General features: G+C 29.3%; 2 protein-coding genes across 3 annotated transcripts; both read right to left on the reverse strand.

Moving 5' to 3' along the window:
• Positions 1–1173: 1173 nt before the first annotated feature.
• LOC130947681 (uncharacterized) lies at positions 1174–6189 on the reverse strand. The gene is made up of 6 exons (XM_057876383.1): positions 5914–6189; positions 2742–2989; positions 2435–2647; positions 2267–2359; positions 1639–1974; positions 1174–1360 (listed from the first exon to the last, which is right to left on the reverse strand). Exons 2-6 carry the CDS (start codon positions 2943–2945, stop codon positions 1268–1270), a joined length of 939 nt encoding a protein of 312 aa, XP_057732366.1. The 5' UTR covers positions 2946–2989; positions 5914–6189; the 3' UTR covers positions 1174–1267.
• Positions 6190–9381: 3192 nt separating this feature from the next.
• LOC130950704 (protein indeterminate-domain 4, chloroplastic-like) lies at positions 9382–14863 on the reverse strand. Of its 2 annotated transcripts, none has more exons than XM_057879264.1 (4): positions 14654–14863; positions 14298–14473; positions 13453–13849; positions 9382–10882 (listed from the first exon to the last, which is right to left on the reverse strand). In XM_057879264.1, exons 2-4 carry the CDS (start codon positions 14443–14445, stop codon positions 9613–9615), a joined length of 1815 nt encoding a protein of 604 aa, XP_057735247.1. In that variant the 5' UTR covers positions 14446–14473; positions 14654–14863; the 3' UTR covers positions 9382–9612. The 2 variants fall into 2 exon arrangements, with proteins under 2 accessions (XP_057735247.1, XP_057735248.1); XM_057879265.1 differs by having other exon boundaries at positions 14298–14453; positions 14654–14807.
• Between the last annotated feature and the right edge of the window lie 4854 nt (positions 14864–19717).

A 19717-nucleotide genomic window follows, 5' to 3' on the forward strand; every position in this document is an offset into this window, starting at 1 on the left:
GTAAAAATTTAATTATAAAATCCGACATGTTACAGAGATTTCATTAAAAAAAACAAAAATATAAAGACTTAACTAAAAATTCGATAAAACTATAAATACAGACAGATTAATTAAACCAAAAAAGTAAAAACTACTCATATCTAATTTTTGTAACAAACAATATGATTCTGAGTCTAAAACAAATTATAGAGATGTGTTAAATTTAACGTTAACTCGATATTTATAATGTCTTGTCAAACATATTTAAGTATAAGCATATAAAAATTAATTTTTAAATTCTTATTTTATAAACAATTTAAGAGTTAGATTTACAATTTAAAATAATAAACAAAAAATTAACTGATATTAAATAAAAAAATTTACTTTCTAATTGAACTCCACATTTTGCGAACTAACTAGTTTATCGACTTTCCTAGTGGCAATTTTTAGATTTGCAAGGGGGAAAATGAATACTCTCTCATGCATGTGAAAAATATTTTCTTTCCAACCTTTGTCGGATTGTTTTTTATTTTTAATTTAATTTCCAAAATGGACAAAATCGCAAACCCATGTAAACGTAGTGTGTTTGATCTTGTTAGTTCACGTGTGGAAAGAGGACTTATCCAAATCTTCACCATTTTCTTAACTAAATGAATGAATACGTAAACCAATTTGGGATAATCGAGTTGTCAGCTCACTCGTTTGTCACTACAAAAAAGGTGCTAATTTGCGGGGTTTTTTTTTGGGTTTTGCGGGGGTTTTTAACCCCCACAAGTTGTGTAACGGCGGTTTCAAAAACTGACGGAGTTAGGTGTCCTGCGGTTTAATTACAGGGTTTTTAAAAAACCGACGCTATGTCAAATTCAAATTGCGGGAGTTTTTTGCCCTCCGTAAATTGTGGGGGTTTTCAGTATATTACGTTGGTTTTCACTACACAAATAAAACTACCATAATATTTTTATTATGCATATATATAGTTTTTTATTTTATAAGATATTAATAAATATGGAAAATTTTAATACTAATAAATTCATATAAAATATAAATGTAATTCATAACTCATTGTAATGAATAATAACATTTTTATATTATAATAAAATGCATAATATCTTAATTAACATTGTCTTCATATATCAATTCCTAAAAATTAAAAATGTTAAAATTCAATAAATTCACAACTACCACTAATAAGTTCACTATTTGAATAAGTTTGTTTAGTAAATAAAATCTAACATAATATCCTAAAAAAAAAAAAAGAATTCACAACTACTTAGTCTTTCAAATAACACTAAACAATGTCTTCACAATTTTCATTGCTTCCACCTGATGATGATGCTCTTCCTGTTGCTGGTGTAATAATTTCATTCTCAACATCATTAGCCTAAAATAAATTAAAACAAAATTGTCAACCTAAAAATTACCAACATTTATAGCACTATAACAACAACTTAAAAGAAAAAAAAAATCAAAGTGTAAAAAAAGAATTAACCTTTTCAAATGTCAAAAATTTGAAAAAAAAATTAAAAAGAGTAGAGGTGTGAGGTTAGAATATACGAGACTAACAATGCTAGAACATTAGATTAATGTAACAGTTATGATTCATCATAATTTTCAACATGATTAGTGCAATATAAATGCCACAAGAGAAGTATGATTTACCTGAGCTCCGTGGTCAAATATACTAATAAGTTCAGCAGGAATTCTTCCTTCTTTAGAAAGGAAATAAGCCTTTAGTGTAGTCAATGTCCCATCAAATTTAGACTCTAAACGTTTAAAATCAGCTTGGGAGTAATTGGTAGAAGACATTGAAATTGAAGAATTAGCAAACTGGCCAGGATGATTGGCACCTCTGAAAGTATTAGTAGGTGTAGCTCCCATTCCCAAGCATCGCACCCTACCAGAATGTTCCTCCCCAAAGACTTTGCCAATAGCATCATTTGTGGATGGTCCAGATTCATCTTTCTCATTTTGAGTCATAAGTAGTTCAATTTGTTCCTACAATTGAAATTTAAACAACAAAAATATAATAAAATACCATTAAAACTTGTCGGACTCTGAAGTTACATTTTTTACTAAATTAGACTAATAAATTCAATTAACCGCTATATTCCTTGCTTCATCAGTCACAAAGGACCCATCTTTCTTCTTATGAGTTGCTATATACATTTCTCCACGGCTAATTTTTCGCCCAGTTTGTAAAAACTATGTAAAAAAATATAAAAAAAAAGTTAAGAAACATAACATAATTTAGTAAAAGCAAAAAAAAAAAATGAATTATAGTTCATACTATTTCATGTCTTTTCCTTGAGATGGGTTTTGAGCCACCAGTATGGGGAATTGTTTGCTTCTTGCGAACTTCTTTGTTTCTCTTACACATCTCCTATTAAAAAAGAAAAATAAAAATTAAAGAATTGATCACATATTAATATTAATTTTAAAAAAGAAAGCATGTTACCATTGTAGAAGGTAGAAACCGATATTGAATGAAGGATGTCCATTGATCTCTGTCGATGCCAACTGGGACATTATCAATGATTGCTTGTCTACTCATACATGGATCATAGAACTCATTCCACAACTTAATTCTATGTTGTGACCACTTTTTTGCAAGGCTCAATTTGCAATATCGCTTTGCAATGCCCTCAGAAATTTTGAAATGAAATTTTGGCTATCAAAAAGAATTATACATAAATAACAAGATGTCATTATTAATGTATAACTTTAATAGGCATTTGATAAAAATAAATATTCATAATACATACCTTCAGCAAGTTACTAAAACACTCTTCAAACCTAGATCGAGGTATACCTAGAGGTCCTGACCACTTTGAGAAGTTGATTGGAAATAACTTACAATCAACTGCTAATGTCCCTAAATATCCAGCAAGTAAACCTTGGCTTTCCCCAATAGCTTGTTGATCTTCAAAGTTTACTACAACTTGCTCATCTCTAGTTAAATTATCCATTTCTTTAACTTTTAGCCTTCTAGTCTTAATAGTTCCATCTGTGCCTTTATTTGCATATAAAAAATAATTTATGAGAAATAATAGAAGATTAATAAACTAAATTAGTGACAGATATTTCCTATGTAAGTTTTAAAAATTTAAACTAAATTAATTTTTGAACTAAATTAAAATTTTAAAAATAAACTATTCAGATACTACAAGAACAATTTTCAAATAAAAAAAAGATTAAAATAGTTTAGTATAAGCATCAGCAAATGAAAACTTTTATTTTGAATAACAACATGCAACAAAAAAAACTCAATTATCAAAAACAAAAATGTTTCCCTTTATTTTAACTTCAATTAAGACAGGATGAACTCAATTTGAATACAAAACTGACACAGCGAAACAAACATTACAACTTATGCATTCCATGATAAATAAAAACTCAAGGGTCGTTATTATTATGTTACAATATGCGTATTAATCAAATAAAAAAGAATGCATCTTAAGCATGTAACTAATGATTTGTTATTAATTAGTAGTACATGATAATATGATTCATACCACTAATAATAATAACTGTGAGTGATTATGACACTGACTCGTATATATAGATGGCAGGGTATTCTATGGAGCTTTCAAGAAGAGTTTCATTACATGAAGTTATCAAAATAAGTTAAAACTGAGTATTTCTGTCTTTTATATTCACAATTTAATCATCTAGATTTTCTCATTTTATCTATAAATTTAGCACATAATTTTCCTTAATCAATTCCCACATATGAAATTTGCAATATTGAATTGTACCTAATAGGTTATGAAAAAATCCAGCTCTCCTAGAACATCATGCTAGGTATAGGAGAGAAAAATAGAAAAAAAAGTTATTTATAAAAAATTGAAAACTTTAAATTTTTCACATTAGATATGCTTCAAATTTTCTCAGCAGATTTTAATTGAAAAATGAGAAAAGTCCAAGTTAATGAAGCATGAAGTATTTTTTTTGTTTCAAATGAGCTTGGTGTATCTAAATACCATTTCACCTTTCAACAAGCTAAATATCAAATTCAAAAAAATCTATAACATCTAACAAATTACTAAGTTATTATTTTCAATCTCCACTCACAGAGTTCTAAAAAATTATTGATCTCATCAAGGCCTATAGCCAAATATCAATTGAAGGCTTACGCTACATTTTTTTGTCTTTTCTTTTGATGTATTACTAGTTCATAGTCCTCCAATTTTCTATTAAATAAGCCTATGTAGTAAAAGTACTCTAGTAGGAATCAAAACTATTAATATATCATATATAGTACTCAGCCACAAAACTATTAATATACCATATATAGTACTCAGCCAAGAATTTAATTAAGAATCCTAAGACATTGTCTTCTTTTTGAAACCTAGCTAGTAGTATAATAATAGATAGATATAGATAACGTTTTATCATGGTAACATGGACTTCGGAGTCAAATTGAGTATATAATCTTGATATATGAGAAATAAAAAGAAAAGAATATTACAAATTCATCAAAATTTATTGTTCTTTGTTATTAATTAGTGATTAATATTTAAAAGTATGAGTATATTGTTAAATTATTAAATTAAAAAAATTAAATTAATAACTAAAATACAAACTAAAAAATAATAAATGTAATCTAAGATTTCTCACAAAAGAACATAACATGGTGACACCAATAAAATGAAATAAAATGTGTGGTTTAACAACTGTCAAAACGGCAGCTGCAGACAGGAAAGAAAGGAATAGTGCAACAGATTTGAATTGGAAAGAAAGCTTCTAGAAGTTATATGAGCAAGCATACGTATCAACAAAAATTGAGAGAAAGAGATGAAGCATTCACCAAACACGTTTTATGGGAGTCATTCTTCCTCTTTTTCACAATTAAGTTATTATTCTAGATATATATTTAGTAAAATTTTACCATTATTGAGAAATGATGAGAAGACAGTGAGTTGGATAAGAAAAGTAGTGAATATATTTTATGTTTTATATGAGAAGGAATAACCAACTCTGATCCAAATTGTTAAGCCACAATAAGTCATTCAGCAAGAAATGACAACAGCTATAGCTAGATAACCAAATTAAATTAACTAAACTATTTTATGCTTTTATCTTCTCAATATCTTTGTTTGTATTGAGAAAGAGATTGAAAAAAAATGCAGAAATGGAGAGAGGGATCATTGTGAAAGTGAAGAACAGAAAAAAAGTATTTAAAGGCTGTGTCCCATATAGGATTCATCCAAAACAAGTACTGATATATTAGCAACCACTAAATCATGGGAAAAGTTTAAGCAATTGGTAATATAAAATTCCTGCGTAAAATAACATTTGATAAACATTTGCAAGTGACTAAGTTGTATGAGAATATAAATATGATATGAAATCTCTCAATTTTTCAAACATAACCTTATCCCCACATGATTATTTGTGATCTCCATCTAAAAGTGATGAGTTATTACTGAAAATCACTTGTATCATATACAACAAGTGCTGGACATGTGTACTCCGATCTAATAAAAAAGCACCCCGTATTGGCAACAAATACATTTAAAGAACATTGAAAGCACTATAAGCTCTAAGAACAGACATATACTGTACATCGAAGATATTGTAGTTGACGCACATTACAAATTCTTTTTTTTTTTGGTGAATTCACTTTTCTTGTTTACTGATGATTTTTTTGTTCCTTCTGTATTCAAATTTTTTATTTCTGTTTTCCTTCTATCAATTTAATATGAAGTTTAAAAAAAAGTAAAAACAGAACACAGAAGCAGTATAGAATCAAGAATCAACATTGAAGAGGGACTCAAGCAGCAACTCATTTAAATGGAGGACACATTAACCTAAATAAACAAAGTTCTGTATAACCATGGCAACAAATCCCTCTTTTATTTATCATACATGCAATTCAAAAATGAGTATATGAACCCTAACAATTCCTATCTGTATATGCTACCAAATTGTTACCTTTTTGTATAAAAGCACAGCTGCCACTCTGAACGCGAACAGCAGCAGCAATGACGTGAACAGCAGCAGCAAGAGGAACCCAAACCTGAACCCGAATGCTTCACAGGAACAGCAGCTTCAACACGCGCCCGCTAACAGCAGCAGCAACACTAACGCGAGGCAGAATGACGGACAACAGCAATCAATGAAGAAATTCAAAGAACAAAGCAGTTACAATGTTAGGAGAGTGGGAGCAAAAAAGGGTGGGAGAAGGAAAAATTGGGTTTCGCGGGAAGAAGAGATTTTTGCGCTTGCAAAAATTGTGTGGCCAAATTGTTTTTAATTTAAGGGGGTTTTTAAAAACCCTAATATTTAAAATTAAAACTCTCGTTAATAAATTTATTAATAAAATAAAAAAATGTTTTGTTTTCAAATTCAAATTTACAGGATTTTTTTAAAACCTCCGCTAACAAATTCCTATAATATAGCCTTTTTTGTAGTGTGTTTAAGCAAGTATTGAGGGTTCAAATTTCGTCTTATGCATGAAACAATCCATTGGGTAACTCCAAAAGATTGAAACAAATAATAGACTAAAAGCTTTTAATTAGTTTTTTGGGTTAATAATCAAATTAATTTTAAAAGATGATTTATTTTTTAAATTTATCTTTAAAAATTTTTATTAATCAAATTGAACTTTTAAAAATTATGAATTAATTTTTTAGGGACTAATATAATTTAATTAATAATATTTTTTAGAAACGAATTTGGAGAATGATATAGCTAACCCTAATTTTTTAGTCCGGTTTTATTCTCAGATTTAGTATTAGTTTTATGACCTAGCTAGTCTTAGATTTTAATAGAGTCAAATTTTAAAAGAGAAATTAAAAAAAAAAAGAAAAAAATTGATATTATTTCACAATTCATGTGACTAGTATTAACATACTGACTCATTATTTAACATAAAAAAATTACGTGAATATATGATTTTATTAATGATTTCAGGCTGTGTTTCTCTTTACTGTTTTAGAACAATGAAAGCTCAGACACAAAAACATACATGCACACAAATGAATATATATATAATAAAAAGACATAAACACATTTGTCATTAAAAACTAATTTTATCTCTAATAGAAAAAAAAAGTTGCTAGTGATTAAAGTGATAAGAGTAAAAAGTAAAATTTTAAAAATTTTAAACAAACAAAGTTATAATAAAAATCTATCTCCTGCCTAATATATATATATATATATATATATAATTTTCTAGCAAGATATTAAATTGTGTATAGTTGTGTATTAGTGTATTTTTTTAAAATTTGTATATTACTAATAAATAAACAATAAATATGTGTTATTGTTGTCAAAAAATCACACATTTAAAAAATTTAAATAAATAAAAAGAGATAATATAAATAATTATATCTCTAACAACAACGAATAAACCAAAGAACCTAGCTTGTTTTCCTAATTAAGAAGGGAGAAATTAAAATGGAAAAAGGAATAATGGAAATTGAAGTAGCTAAAGGCGAAAATGATATTTTGGTGGTGGATTTGAATTTTTCTTTTTCTCTTAGGTCACGGACTTTTGATTCCCATATGAATAGGAAGGTAAGTGACATGAATTGCGACAAAAGTGTCACAGAAAGTTTGCTAATAATTGCAATAACGAACATTGCAGAGTGCAGAGAGAGTGAGTTCTCTGACCACTCTATGTGTGGTCATCACTCATTAATATAATTATTAACTCCATATCCAAATTCAATTACACCCAAATTAAATCAAATCATAACTACGTGACACCCTAAACCCTAACCACCCACTATATCTATTAGTCTTGCATGTTATTATTTTGTTATCATGCAATCCTATCTATGTCTATATAGTCAACTCAACGTGCACATATACATATATATACACCACGCTTGAAGAATATTTGAAAAGTGAAAAACCACCTGAAATTCTGCATATTATTATTATTATTATTATTATTATTATTATTGGTCGTGGAGACGTGGAGTTAGTGACCAAAATTGTCAGAGGTTTTGGAATTTAATAATATAAGATTTGTGTGATGAGGATTGAGGTTTTATATACACATTTTATTAGCTTGTATATTTTGAATTGACCAATACTCTTTTTTTATTTAATTTTGGAATTATAAAGAACAGTAAAATTTATCACATGATATATAGGACTTTCATTTTTATCCTAAATTAGATATATATTCGTATTATATATCTTATTAATCTACAAAATAATAATGAATACAAATAATACATCTATATAGCTATTATATCATAAAATGGTATGAGTAATGTTAGAGAATTAATACTATGACAATCAATTTTAATTAACATCACAATAGATAATTAAGCAAACTCCATACGAAACCTATTAAAATTGAGCTTTTTGTTAACTTTAAATTTTAATTTTTTTTAATTTAGTTTCAAACGTTCAGTTTTTAAAAATTTTGAATATTCTTTTTTAGGTGAAAACTCAGGTATAGTTAATGAAATGAAGTTGATAGTTAAAAATTATTAGATGATAATTTAATCAGACTCGTCAAATTATTTAACGACTCTTGACTATCAACTTCATATGAAATTAACTGCAACTGACCTACTTCTTTTTTTAATAGTAAATGTTAACTATATAATATTAACGGTGAAATATTAACTCTCAAAATTTTCTCAAATACTATATGCATAATTGCATGCATCTCGTGGTACGTTGATGATATAATATATTACATTTTTTGTTTAATTATAATAAATTATTTTATACATACAATAATTATGAAAAAAAAAACTTCGTCGTGTCACTTTAATACTACTGTTTGAATAATGCTTTTCCTAAAAGCAAGGTAGTAGGTAGCGAGTACAAAAATTCTTAGCATTATTAATTTGTGAGGAGTTGTAAGCTAAGGTTTGGTCAGTAATAGTATAATATATTTAATTGTGATGATTTACAATTAGAAATTATTAATGATGAAACTGAACGGAAATTTGGTTTCGTCTTATCCATTGGAATGTAGCAAACATGTGAAGATATTCTCAAAAAACAAATTCAAAAAAAAAAAACTAATTAAGCAGCCAGCTCCATCGATAACAATAACATATCACGTTCATTCTCTGTGTATGTGTGTGTGAGAGAGAGAAAGAAAGAGCATCCAACACAACCTGGCTTTACCAATTACCACATGCAATGCTTTTTTTTTTTTTACTGTCTTTTTAAAAATTTGTTTTATTTACTTATCAGGGTTTATGAAATCCAATGAAATAGTAAAATTTATTGGTATTAGTTTTCTGTCACTGTCGAAGAGGATCGAGGATTCGAATTCTGTCTTGTGCATGCAGCAATCCATTGGCCAGCAGCAAACCCTTAAAAGAAGTTCAGTACCGTGATAAATTAGTTCTTGTTCTGTCGAGATAGGCGATACCGTGAGAAACCAAAGAGAGTAGATAATAATAATAATAATAATAATAATAATAATAATAATAATATGTGAACGAGGTTTGTTCAAGAAAGATACTACTACAAGGATTGCGGTTTTTGGAATTGAAACCCTAATGTCATAATGTGCCAATTAGAGAAAGAGAAAAAAATAATAATAAAGAACAATTGTTTTTGAACAAGTTCATACGTAAAACAACTAACATTGTCTGTTTTTAATTTAATTTAATTATTTTCCTTGATCATTGCAGAGATGAAGAACTAACTTCAAAAACGGTGGCTTGGTGTGGCTGATTGTGCTGATTTCAGGTCCGAATCCAAAGAACTCAAGGTACTCATCATTCCTTGTTGTTGCTCTCTATGTGTTTGTGAAAATGCGTGTGTTGTTGCACCAGTGTTGATGTTTCTTACCATTCCTCCAACTCCAAGAAAATCCAATGTCAACTTATCAGACCCTCCAAAACTGACCCCAAGATGATTCTGAGGAAGCTTATTGGTGTTACTAGAATCCTCTAAGCTCTGATGAAACTGATGATGATGATGATGATGATGACTGAGGTTGTTGTTGTTATCATCATTCCCTTGATGCACATTGTCAAATATGGAACTAGTAGTAGTGTTTCCTACATTACTGGCAATGGAGTTCATCAACCCATGAAGGTGTTGCTGGTGGTGATGATCATTTTCCATGCTTGATCTTCTTTGATCACTTCCAAATGCAACATGATCAGAGACAACAAGTTCCCTTTCGGATTTGTTTGAGGAACTACTACACATTCCCCTAAGGATAGAAGAACCATTATTATTGTTGGTGGTGGTAGTTGGACCCATTTGTGCAGCTTTCTGAAGCAATGCAGTGGCTGACATATGAGGGGACACGTTCTCATGTTGCAATGAAGATGAATTTCCAAAGAGTGAAGACAAACCTGAACCAACTTGGTCACCGTAGAGTGTTGATGTTGTTGTTCCTTGTTGGTTACTATTGAATTGGTCAGGGATGATGGTTCCACTGCTATTGTTGTTGTTTGGGAAGAAGCTAAGGTTGAAAAGATTGGAAGAATTATTAGAGTTGGTGTTGGTGGTGTTTCCTTGAAGATCAGGAAGTTGCATTAGACCATGTAATTGCTTGCTTGAGAATAATGAACCTTGTTGATGAGTTTGGTTGTTGTCTTCAAATGCTTGATTTGGGTCATTAATGAAGAAATGTGAGGGATTAGTGAGTGATGATTGGGGTGAGTGTCCAAATGATGAAGACTGATGGCTTAAAGGCGGGATTAAGTGCTCGAATTTGGCTGCCCCGGCGCTTCCGAGACGGAGGATGCCGCCGCCGCCGCCGCTGCCGTGAGTGGCGCCACTTTGGTGATTCTGGAATTGGGAGATTTGGGTGCCTAATTGGGAGAGGCCTAAGGTCATGTGGTTTGTGTTTGTGGCATACAAATGTGTCCCTCCCAAAGGGTTCATGGTGCCATTAGGGTGCCTTGCACTTTCTTGAGCTAGGGCATCACAGAAGGCCCTATGAGTGATGAAACTGTCACGTCTGAAATAATAATCAAATAATATTATTAGCAACGATAACATACACCTTAATCAACATGATACAACAAATTATTATTAGGTCACTACTAACTACTAAGTCATAGAACTTAACACTGGCGATTTTGCAAGAGAAGCTTCGGATAGAAGAAGAATTACTCAAGAGGAAATAAAGAAAGATTCAAAAAGAAGCAGGAATTTAATTCACAATTTCATTATATTTATATTATTTTCACTCATGACTAAGGTTCATTTTACTAATGGAATGAATTAGACTCATTATACATGCTACACTGAATTTATCCGACTATCAATCAAGACCTAGCTAGGTTGTTGTAACTGTCAATGATGGAATGGTTAAATAAATAAGATTATATTGAATTTAGACTCGAGATAAAAAGTAAGGAAAAACTTATGGGAGTTTTACAAGATTACCATTTATCAATGTCTTCAAAAATTGTTATGAAAGACACCTACTGTACCAAAATTCAAATCGATAAAAATAATTACATCTTTAACATCCCATTCACAATAGGAATTTTTCTTTTTTTTTCTGAGGTTTACATGATTGTGCATAAATTTTTTTATAATAAGAATTTTAAATTTTAGATTTTTAATATAAAAATTTTGATAGAAAATATAAATAAATAATTTATTTTTGTAACACACAGATAACAGATCTCAAGTGATCATAATAATCAAAATCGTATTAATGGTTATTTATTAATCATTTCTAAAAGTCAACCACTTTGCAACCATATCAACACCAAATATTCTCAAATTAAAGAAGGACATTGCTTTATTTTTCTGATGAACACGATAACATGCTAATCATGCAACCAAATATATATAAACGATGAATTCCAAAGGAAAATTCTATGTTAAAAAAATGAAGTAAAAAAGGAAAGAAAGAAAAAGAGGTAGTAATGATGATAAAATTGGAATATACAGTATTTGGGTGAAATGATCTACAAAATTGAAATTAGTAGAAAACTGAAACAGAAGGAGAGGGCCCCGGGATTATGCCAAAACGTGATACAAACCAAGAACTCCAAATCGAACTACCACTTTGAGTTCTCTCTTTGATCAATGAAAGAGAGAATTATTTGCAACTTTGATGAAAGTCAATTAATCATGCATCCAATATGGGGCCAGCCTCAATAAATGCAAACTACCTCAAGACTTGTCTATTTTCTACTACAAGAATTCATTACAACACAAACGTACCATGAGAGAATTGCTAAATTCTCGGGAAAATCCTTTGAGAATATATCTATTATAGATCCAACAATTAATGCTTATAGAGAATCTTTGTTTTACTAAATCACTCTCTATTATTCTTTTTTCTAAAGGCAATAATAATTAATTCTTGCATATTTCTTAAACATATTTAACTGTGTTTAAAAAATACTTATTTTTCTATAAATTTAATTAAGAATTTTAAAGTAGACATTAATAAAATAGGTTTGTACATCTTAGAAGTACAGAAACATTTTTTTTTTTTTTTTGATAAAGAGTTGGGCAGTGATGACAATTAATATAAGCACATTGGACCCATTGCAAGAAAGTACCTGGATATTATTAATTATTACATTGAACTACACAATATATTTGATATTTGAAGCATAGTACATGCAAGTAGCCAAGACGAAAGAGAACAAAACCCAGCATCTCCAACTCATGTGAGAACAAAATGAGTATCACTGTGTCCCTTACAATGTTTTTACTTAACTACACGTGAATGGGGGGAATAAGGATATGAGAGGTGGTGGCACTGTTCCCTAGTTAAGACTAGGACCATAGTTGAAGTAATTACCTATTAGCATTCTTTGTTTTTTCTTCCAAAAAAAACACATCTCTATTTCTTGTACCCAATTTTTAACAGTGTATCTACTCACGTGTCAGCAGTCTCTCTGCCTGCCATACCACCTCCACTAACACCCACACTCACACAAAACTAACTGACCCAGAAAGAGAGCAAAATCTCTTTCTTCACATCCAACTTTTCTTACATCTTTAAATTAACTTAATCTTTTATTCTAGGAATTTATTAGTAGTGCAAAATGGTAATAAATGATGTAGGAGTTGTAATTATATCATGCACGATGATGAATAGTGGTAGTTGACTGTAACTAAAAAAGAATAAATAGAATTTGTTAGAGAAATAATCATTCATTGTATTTTTTTATCAGTTTAAATTGAAAAAACAATCTCATGATACAGTATTAAAAAATTTACAATTAAAAATAAAGAAATTCTGACTTAATAAAAGGTAATAAAGAATCAATTAATATTATTTAATATATCTAAATATTTATTATAGGAGATTATGTTTTTATTATTTCGATTCTCTTAGCACCTATAAATACTCTTTTATATTATATAATTTTAGACAACTTGAACACACTCAATAATACACAAATCTTTTCTTCGATTTAGTCTCTTATTTCTAACAATAACTATTTATGAACTTATTTATATCAGTTTAAATTATTGAAAAAATTGATTTGTAGTTAATTATATAAGAATCATTTAGGTTTAGATAGGATGGAATGATATAGATATGCAGAATACCTAGAGAAGAGAGTGCCACAATCGCATCTATACTCTCTGGTTCCACAAGTTTTAGAATGAGCCTTCCAATCGGATTGAACAGCATATTTCTTAGAACACTTGTCACACTTCCACTTCTTCTCGCCATGCTTGCGAGAGTAATGCTTCTTGATCCCAGTGAGGTCTCCCAAGGCCCTGGAAGGGTCGTGGTGGACACACGTGGGTTCGGGGCACAGATAAACCTTTCTCTTTGGCTCTTTGTTCGTCTTCTGCTTCAGCTTCCATGGTAGGTTGTGTCCTCTTCTGTGTAGCTGTAGGTTTTGCTCCCTTTGGAACCCTTTGTTGCATACCTCGCATATGAACCTGTTTGTTGCCATTAGTGTCTTTGGTGATAGTGCTATCACTTCTGCATCTGGATCTGTATTAACAATTATTAGAAATTTCTATGCTTCTCGTTAATTACTAATCACTTTCTTTTTTATTATTATTATTCTTGTTTTAGACAACTACGCACACGTATTTTAATATTATTAATAAAATAGAAATTATCGTCGTCAAAGAATATTATATATAAATTAATTAACCACAAGGTCTTAGCTTATTAAGAACTACCATCAATCAGAGAGAGAGAGAGAGAGAGATTGCCCTAAATAAGTTATTATAAATCGAGATTTAGGGTTTGGTGGTGCTGGTTTATGAGAAGAAATAAACCAAAAAAGAAGAAACTTCATTCTTTATAGTGTGTGAGAGTATTCATATATGTGTGTATATATATTATGTTGACTTTAAGTGTGTGTATATATAAAATATATAATAATATAATAATTTATATAATAGGAATTGGAATTAATATATAAGGGACTTGCTTGGTGTTCCAGGCTGATTCCTTCTTTTCTTCTGAGGAACAGTGGGAGGAGTAGAAGCTGAGGAGGCAGCTATGGAGGATTGATGTGTAATCTGGCTTTGACTTTCTTCTCTGACTCCCAAGAATGGTGTTGATGAAGCAGCAGCCATAGTAATAACTGCTTTAATGCAAATAAATCTGCAGCAATTAATTAATTAATTCAATTCATCATCAGCTGATGAAAGAGAGAGGAAAATTCAATTGCATGTATGCTGTTTCCTTCAGCTGTATGTCTCTTGATGGAAAACATGATTATTTTTATTAAAAAAGAAAGAAAAGAGAAGCAGCAGATAAGAAAAGGTGAAAGAGAAGAAGGACCTGATGATTTGATTTTGGTGGTGTCTGATGGAAAAAAGGATTGAGAGATGAAAGAGTAAGAGAAGGAGTATCTCAAGAGACAGCAGCAAAGAGGAGACGAAGAGAAGAAAACAATTCAGCTCAGTATACCTACTTTATCTTCTCCCTATTGTTTTCTTATGCCATACAATTTTTTTTTTTATTATTATTTTGGATACTTTTCCCTCTTTTTTATTCCACAATCATTTGGCGTCACCAAGATAAATTATAATACCACTTGACATGCCTACTGTCCACCCATAGCTATATCTACGTATTAGCTACCTAATTAATTATTATTATCAATAATATGTTTTTTATACATTAAAAAACTTAATTTAGTAAGAGAAGAGATATAAATCACTATATTTCTAATATATTTTTTTCATACAAGAGCTTTGTATTGATTATTTTCATGCTAATTTTTCTTTTAATTAGATTAATAAGGATTGAATTCTAAATTTTTTAATCGTAAAATTTCTTATGTCATATTATAAAATTATTATTTTTAAAAATATTAAGTTGATAAAAAAAATACATAAATAAATATAAAAATATTTTTATGTAAAAACATATATTAGATATATAATTAGAGGAAGTATAGGGAGTTAATATATGTTCTGTACAATGTATATAATGGGGTTAATTTTAAACTAAAATTAAAGTATCAGATGTTTATTTAAAGCTATTCACATATACTTATTTTAGAATAGTAAAGGTGTATTTGTGTAAACAGTTTTAAATATCATATGTTTATTATCCGTGGTATTCGGATAATTATTCTGGATAGTATAGATGTATTATGTTTAATAAATTATTAGTATTTTATCCTGGATGTTTGAACTTGTATGATAGCAGATGGTTATTTTTCTTATTGAACCAAAGAATCAACTTATTGTACACATTGTATACTTATTTCGTTGACTTCCTAACGGGATTCAACTAACTATTTATATATCTTTCCTTTTGTAACTTAAATTTTTTGGTAAATAGGTTTTATGATAACATATTATCCTAAAATAATTTTTTTTTCATAAAACAATAAAAAATGGCATAAAATTTATTATTACGTATATGTTTGATGATAAGCTTTAATTTGTTGGTTAATTAAATAAAAATGGAGGGTAGGGGTAACTAATGTCAGTGTTATATGTGGGAGCATAGTTGCAGAGGGGGGACTAGTGTGTTAGTGTATGTGTGTGTCGTTCTTAGCAGAATATGATGGGTTTGTTTGGGGCCACACCGACCCCCTTAGCCCCCTCACACTCACACTCTCCTTATCTCTCCTTCTCTTATTTCGTATCTTATTCCTCACAACAAGACAACCCCTCTTTCGTCATTTCCCTCCCCCACACCCCCCTTTTCTTTTCATTTCATTTCTTCTTACTACTCCAATTTCACCTCCTTAATTGCCTTACTTATTAATTAATTTTTATTCAGTTTCTATTCTGCCCCTGTCTCTAGTAGCCCTAGCTAGATACATATATAGCAAACAAAACAAACTATAGTTACAATCTTAAATAGTTTCACAACCACGCATACAAGGTTGCTAACATCTAGGAGCAAAACAAGACGCCATAAAATTTCAAAGGGAACCCCGGCCCTTTAATTTGCCATAACTAGCCCACCAATATGCACAGCCACAACCACGTTCTGCAAAAACCATCAATCTCTGCAACCACGCTGACATACACAAACAAATCACAAGTAAACAACACCCAAAACCATGCCATATGTATGCATACATATATATATATATAAATATTCACATTCAAATAAAAAGGAATAATATTGATCCATCTCAATGTAGTCATGGCCCTAAGTCTTACATTATTATCAATTTTAGGGAATTAATTGGTCATATTATGGCCTACTAGAGTAGTAGGTAGTTATCCACCATGATGTGACAATTCTTTAAGATTATATTATAGGGCAGCGCGATGTTATTAGTTTATACAACTATTATTGGATAGGAATAACATACCTGAAAAAAAAATTATTTTATTAAGATCTTATTTGTATATATTTTGTTGGGTTAACTATTAGAACCGTCTCCAAATTATTCAACCACGGATAAAAATGCATTTGAATTTTATTATTGACAAAAATACCTTTAAATAATTTAAAAATGCGACAAAAATGTTCAACAATAAATAACTAAATATATATTTTAAAAAAATGAGATATTATTATTCTTAAATTTTAGTACTTTTTTTCTAAGTATATATTTTTTGTGATTTTTTAAAAGTATTATTAGTTGTTAAGAAAAAAATTACAAAAAAATATATTTAACGAAAAATCACAAATTTTAAGGATAATAATATTTTATTTTTTAATCATGCTTGCAAAAAAATGTATCAAAATTCAATCTCTAATATATTTTTTGAGAAATACATATTTAATGTTAGATAATCTTGTAAAAAAATAAAATTAAATATGTATTTCTGAAAAAATACATTAAAGATTGAATTTTGATGCGATTTTTTGCAAACATGATTAGAAAAATGAGATATTATTATTTTTTAAAATTTGGTGATTTTTTGTTAAATATATATTATTTTGTGATTTTTTAAAAATATTATTGGTTGTTAACAAAAAAATCATAAAAATATATATATATTTAACGAAAAATCACCAAATTTTAAGTATAAAAATATCTTATTTTTATAATTATGCTCACAAAAAATTACATCAAAATTCAATCTTTAAAATATTTTAAAAAAAATACATTTATTATTAGATATTTTTATTGTGTTTTTAAATTATTTAAAAGTATTTTTATTGACAGTAAAATTTAAGTGTATTTTTATTAACATTTAAATAATTCAAGAATATTTTTGGTGGTTAACCCTATTTGTTAGTCCAATTTATGTATATAGCACTTTATAAATTATTGTTTTTACCCTTTCAAGAAATCCTCATCAAAATTTGTAGATTCTTCTTTTACTCGTTATTCGAATGTCCAAAAATTCTCGAGTCTCAATCTTTTTGAAAATTCAGATCTTATTTACTAATAACCATGTGTGAAGGGAAAAGTGTCACAACATAAACTTGCTTCCATTAGTGGATGACATTCCGAGCTGGGAAATCGACTATAAGAGTATATATAGAGCTAGCTAGAAGCAGAAACGGAAACTCGTGAAGGAAGTGAGGTTTTTTTAAAATTGATAATATTAAATGAGTGTATTTTTTAACAATACACCAAAAAAAATAGTCACCCATTTATAACATATATTAAAATATAAAATACAATAACAACAAAGCTTTGTCCCATTAGATAGGGTTGGTTACCTGAATCAAACGATGTTATTGTTCTCTATCATATATCATGTCTACAGAGAGATCGTTTACATGTAGATCTCGTTTGACCACTTTATGGATGGTCTTTTTAGGTCTTCCTCTGCTTTTCGCCCTTTATCCATCTTCCATCTCATCTACCCTCCTGACTGGGTATTTTATTGGTCTTCTTCTCACATGTTCAAACCACTTGAGACGTGATTCAACCATCTTTTCCACAATGGGTGCTACTCCAATTCTCTCCCTTATATCTTCGTTCCTTATTTTATCCAATCGCGTATGACCACTCACCCATCTCAACATCTTTATCTCTGTCACACTCAACTTATGTTCGTGTTCTCCTTTGGCCGTCCAACACTCCGTACCATAAAGCACAGCCGGTCTTATAGTGGTGCGATATAATTTACCTTTAAGTTTTAAAGACATTTTTTTGTCGCATATAAAACCAGATGCACTCCGCCATTTTGACCAACCTGCTTGGATCCTATGATTTACATCATGTTCAATCTCTCCATTATCCTATATGATGCACCCAAGATACTTAAAACTTTTAACTTCTTGTAGGATGTTTTCTCCAATCTTCACCTCTATATTAGGGTTTTTCCTTTTCAGACTGAACTTACATTTCATATATTCCGTCTTGCTACGGTTTATGCACAAACTATAAGTCCAACTTCTTATTTAGGTCTTTCTTTGACTCTCTCATAAAGACGATATCATCGGCAAAAAGCATGCATCATGGCACAGGCTTTTGGATGTGCTCTATGAGTACTTTCAAGACTAATGTGAAAAGGTATGGACTTAAAGATAATCCCTTGTATAATTCTATACCAATAAAAAATTTTTCTATCACATCACCTTGAGTTTTCACACTAGTTATGACCCTACAAATTTTGAAGATATATATTAGAATATAAAATATATCTTCAAAATTTGTAAAATAATGTACTAAATTTTAGTATTCTTAGAATCGAATCAAATCAATTAATTTAACCAAATTAACTAAAAATCTGTCACAACACTTATTTGGATCAAGTAAAAAATCAGTTAATAACAAACCGGTCCAAGAATTGAATCTGTGTAGTTTTTTACCAATTAACTATGTTAAAATAATAAAACCAAAAAGATTATCCCTTTTTTAATATATATTATACATAAATATATTATTTTATTGTATCTAATTCAATTCCATTCCAGTTAAACTTCAAATGAACCTTTAAATTTTCAAATTTATAACTATGTTGATTATTCAATAACCGATTCAATTTTTAAAAATAAATATCTACAAATACATTATTACTTATTTAGCGATTACAAGCATAATGCCGAAATACCATGTTAAAGGGTAGCACAAGAGGCTTGCCCGTCCCAAACATTGCAAGACTCTCCTCATCAAGCTTATGGAATTAGACCGTTAGAAGAACTAACTTTCAAGGTGAAAAATAATGTTGAAGATGCCATGATGACGTGTTTACAACGCAAGGAAAGAACCTATATATTTATATGAGCACATAATTTTATAAAAGCGTGCTCTGATCACAACACTAGATAGAACGAAGAAGATGAAACATACAAATGGAGACTATGAGTTTATAAATGAATTCATATAATTATTAATAAGTGAATATTATATTACACTACTATTGATGAATTCAAAACATATATAAGAATCATATATACAGGAGATTAGAAACAGGACAATAAACCAACAAAAAATTCTTATAATAATAATAATAATAATAATAATAA

Source organism: Arachis stenosperma, chromosome 9 (assembly GCF_014773155.1).
Source record: "Arachis stenosperma cultivar V10309 chromosome 9, arast.V10309.gnm1.PFL2, whole genome shotgun sequence".
Taxonomy (NCBI): Eukaryota; Viridiplantae; Streptophyta; class Magnoliopsida; order Fabales; family Fabaceae; genus Arachis; species Arachis stenosperma.

Bases quoted from the DNA above. Each gene is read 5' to 3' on its own strand.
- LOC130947681 (XM_057876383.1), bottom strand. From the start codon at position 2,945: ATGGATAATTTAACTAGAGATGAGCAAGTTGTAGTAAACTTTGAAGAT. The intron at 2,648-2,741 runs GTATGTATTATG...TCTTTTTGATAG, and splicing joins GTTTTAGTAACTTGCTGAAG to CCAAAATTTCATTTCAAAAT. The intron at 1,975-2,266 runs GTATGAACTATA...TTTCAATTGTAG, and splicing joins CAAGGAAAAGACATGAAATA to GAACAAATTGAACTACTTAT.
- LOC130950704 (XM_057879264.1), bottom strand. From the start codon at position 14,445: ATGGCTGCTGCTTCATCAACACCATTCTTGGGAGTCAGAGAAGAAAGT. The intron at 13,850-14,297 runs GCAAGTCCCTTA...TTGTTAATACAG, and splicing joins GAATCAGCCTGGAACACCAA to ATCCAGATGCAGAAGTGATA. The intron at 10,883-13,452 runs GTATTCTGCATA...TTATTATTTCAG, and splicing joins TGTGGCACTCTCTTCTCTAG to ACGTGACAGTTTCATCACTC.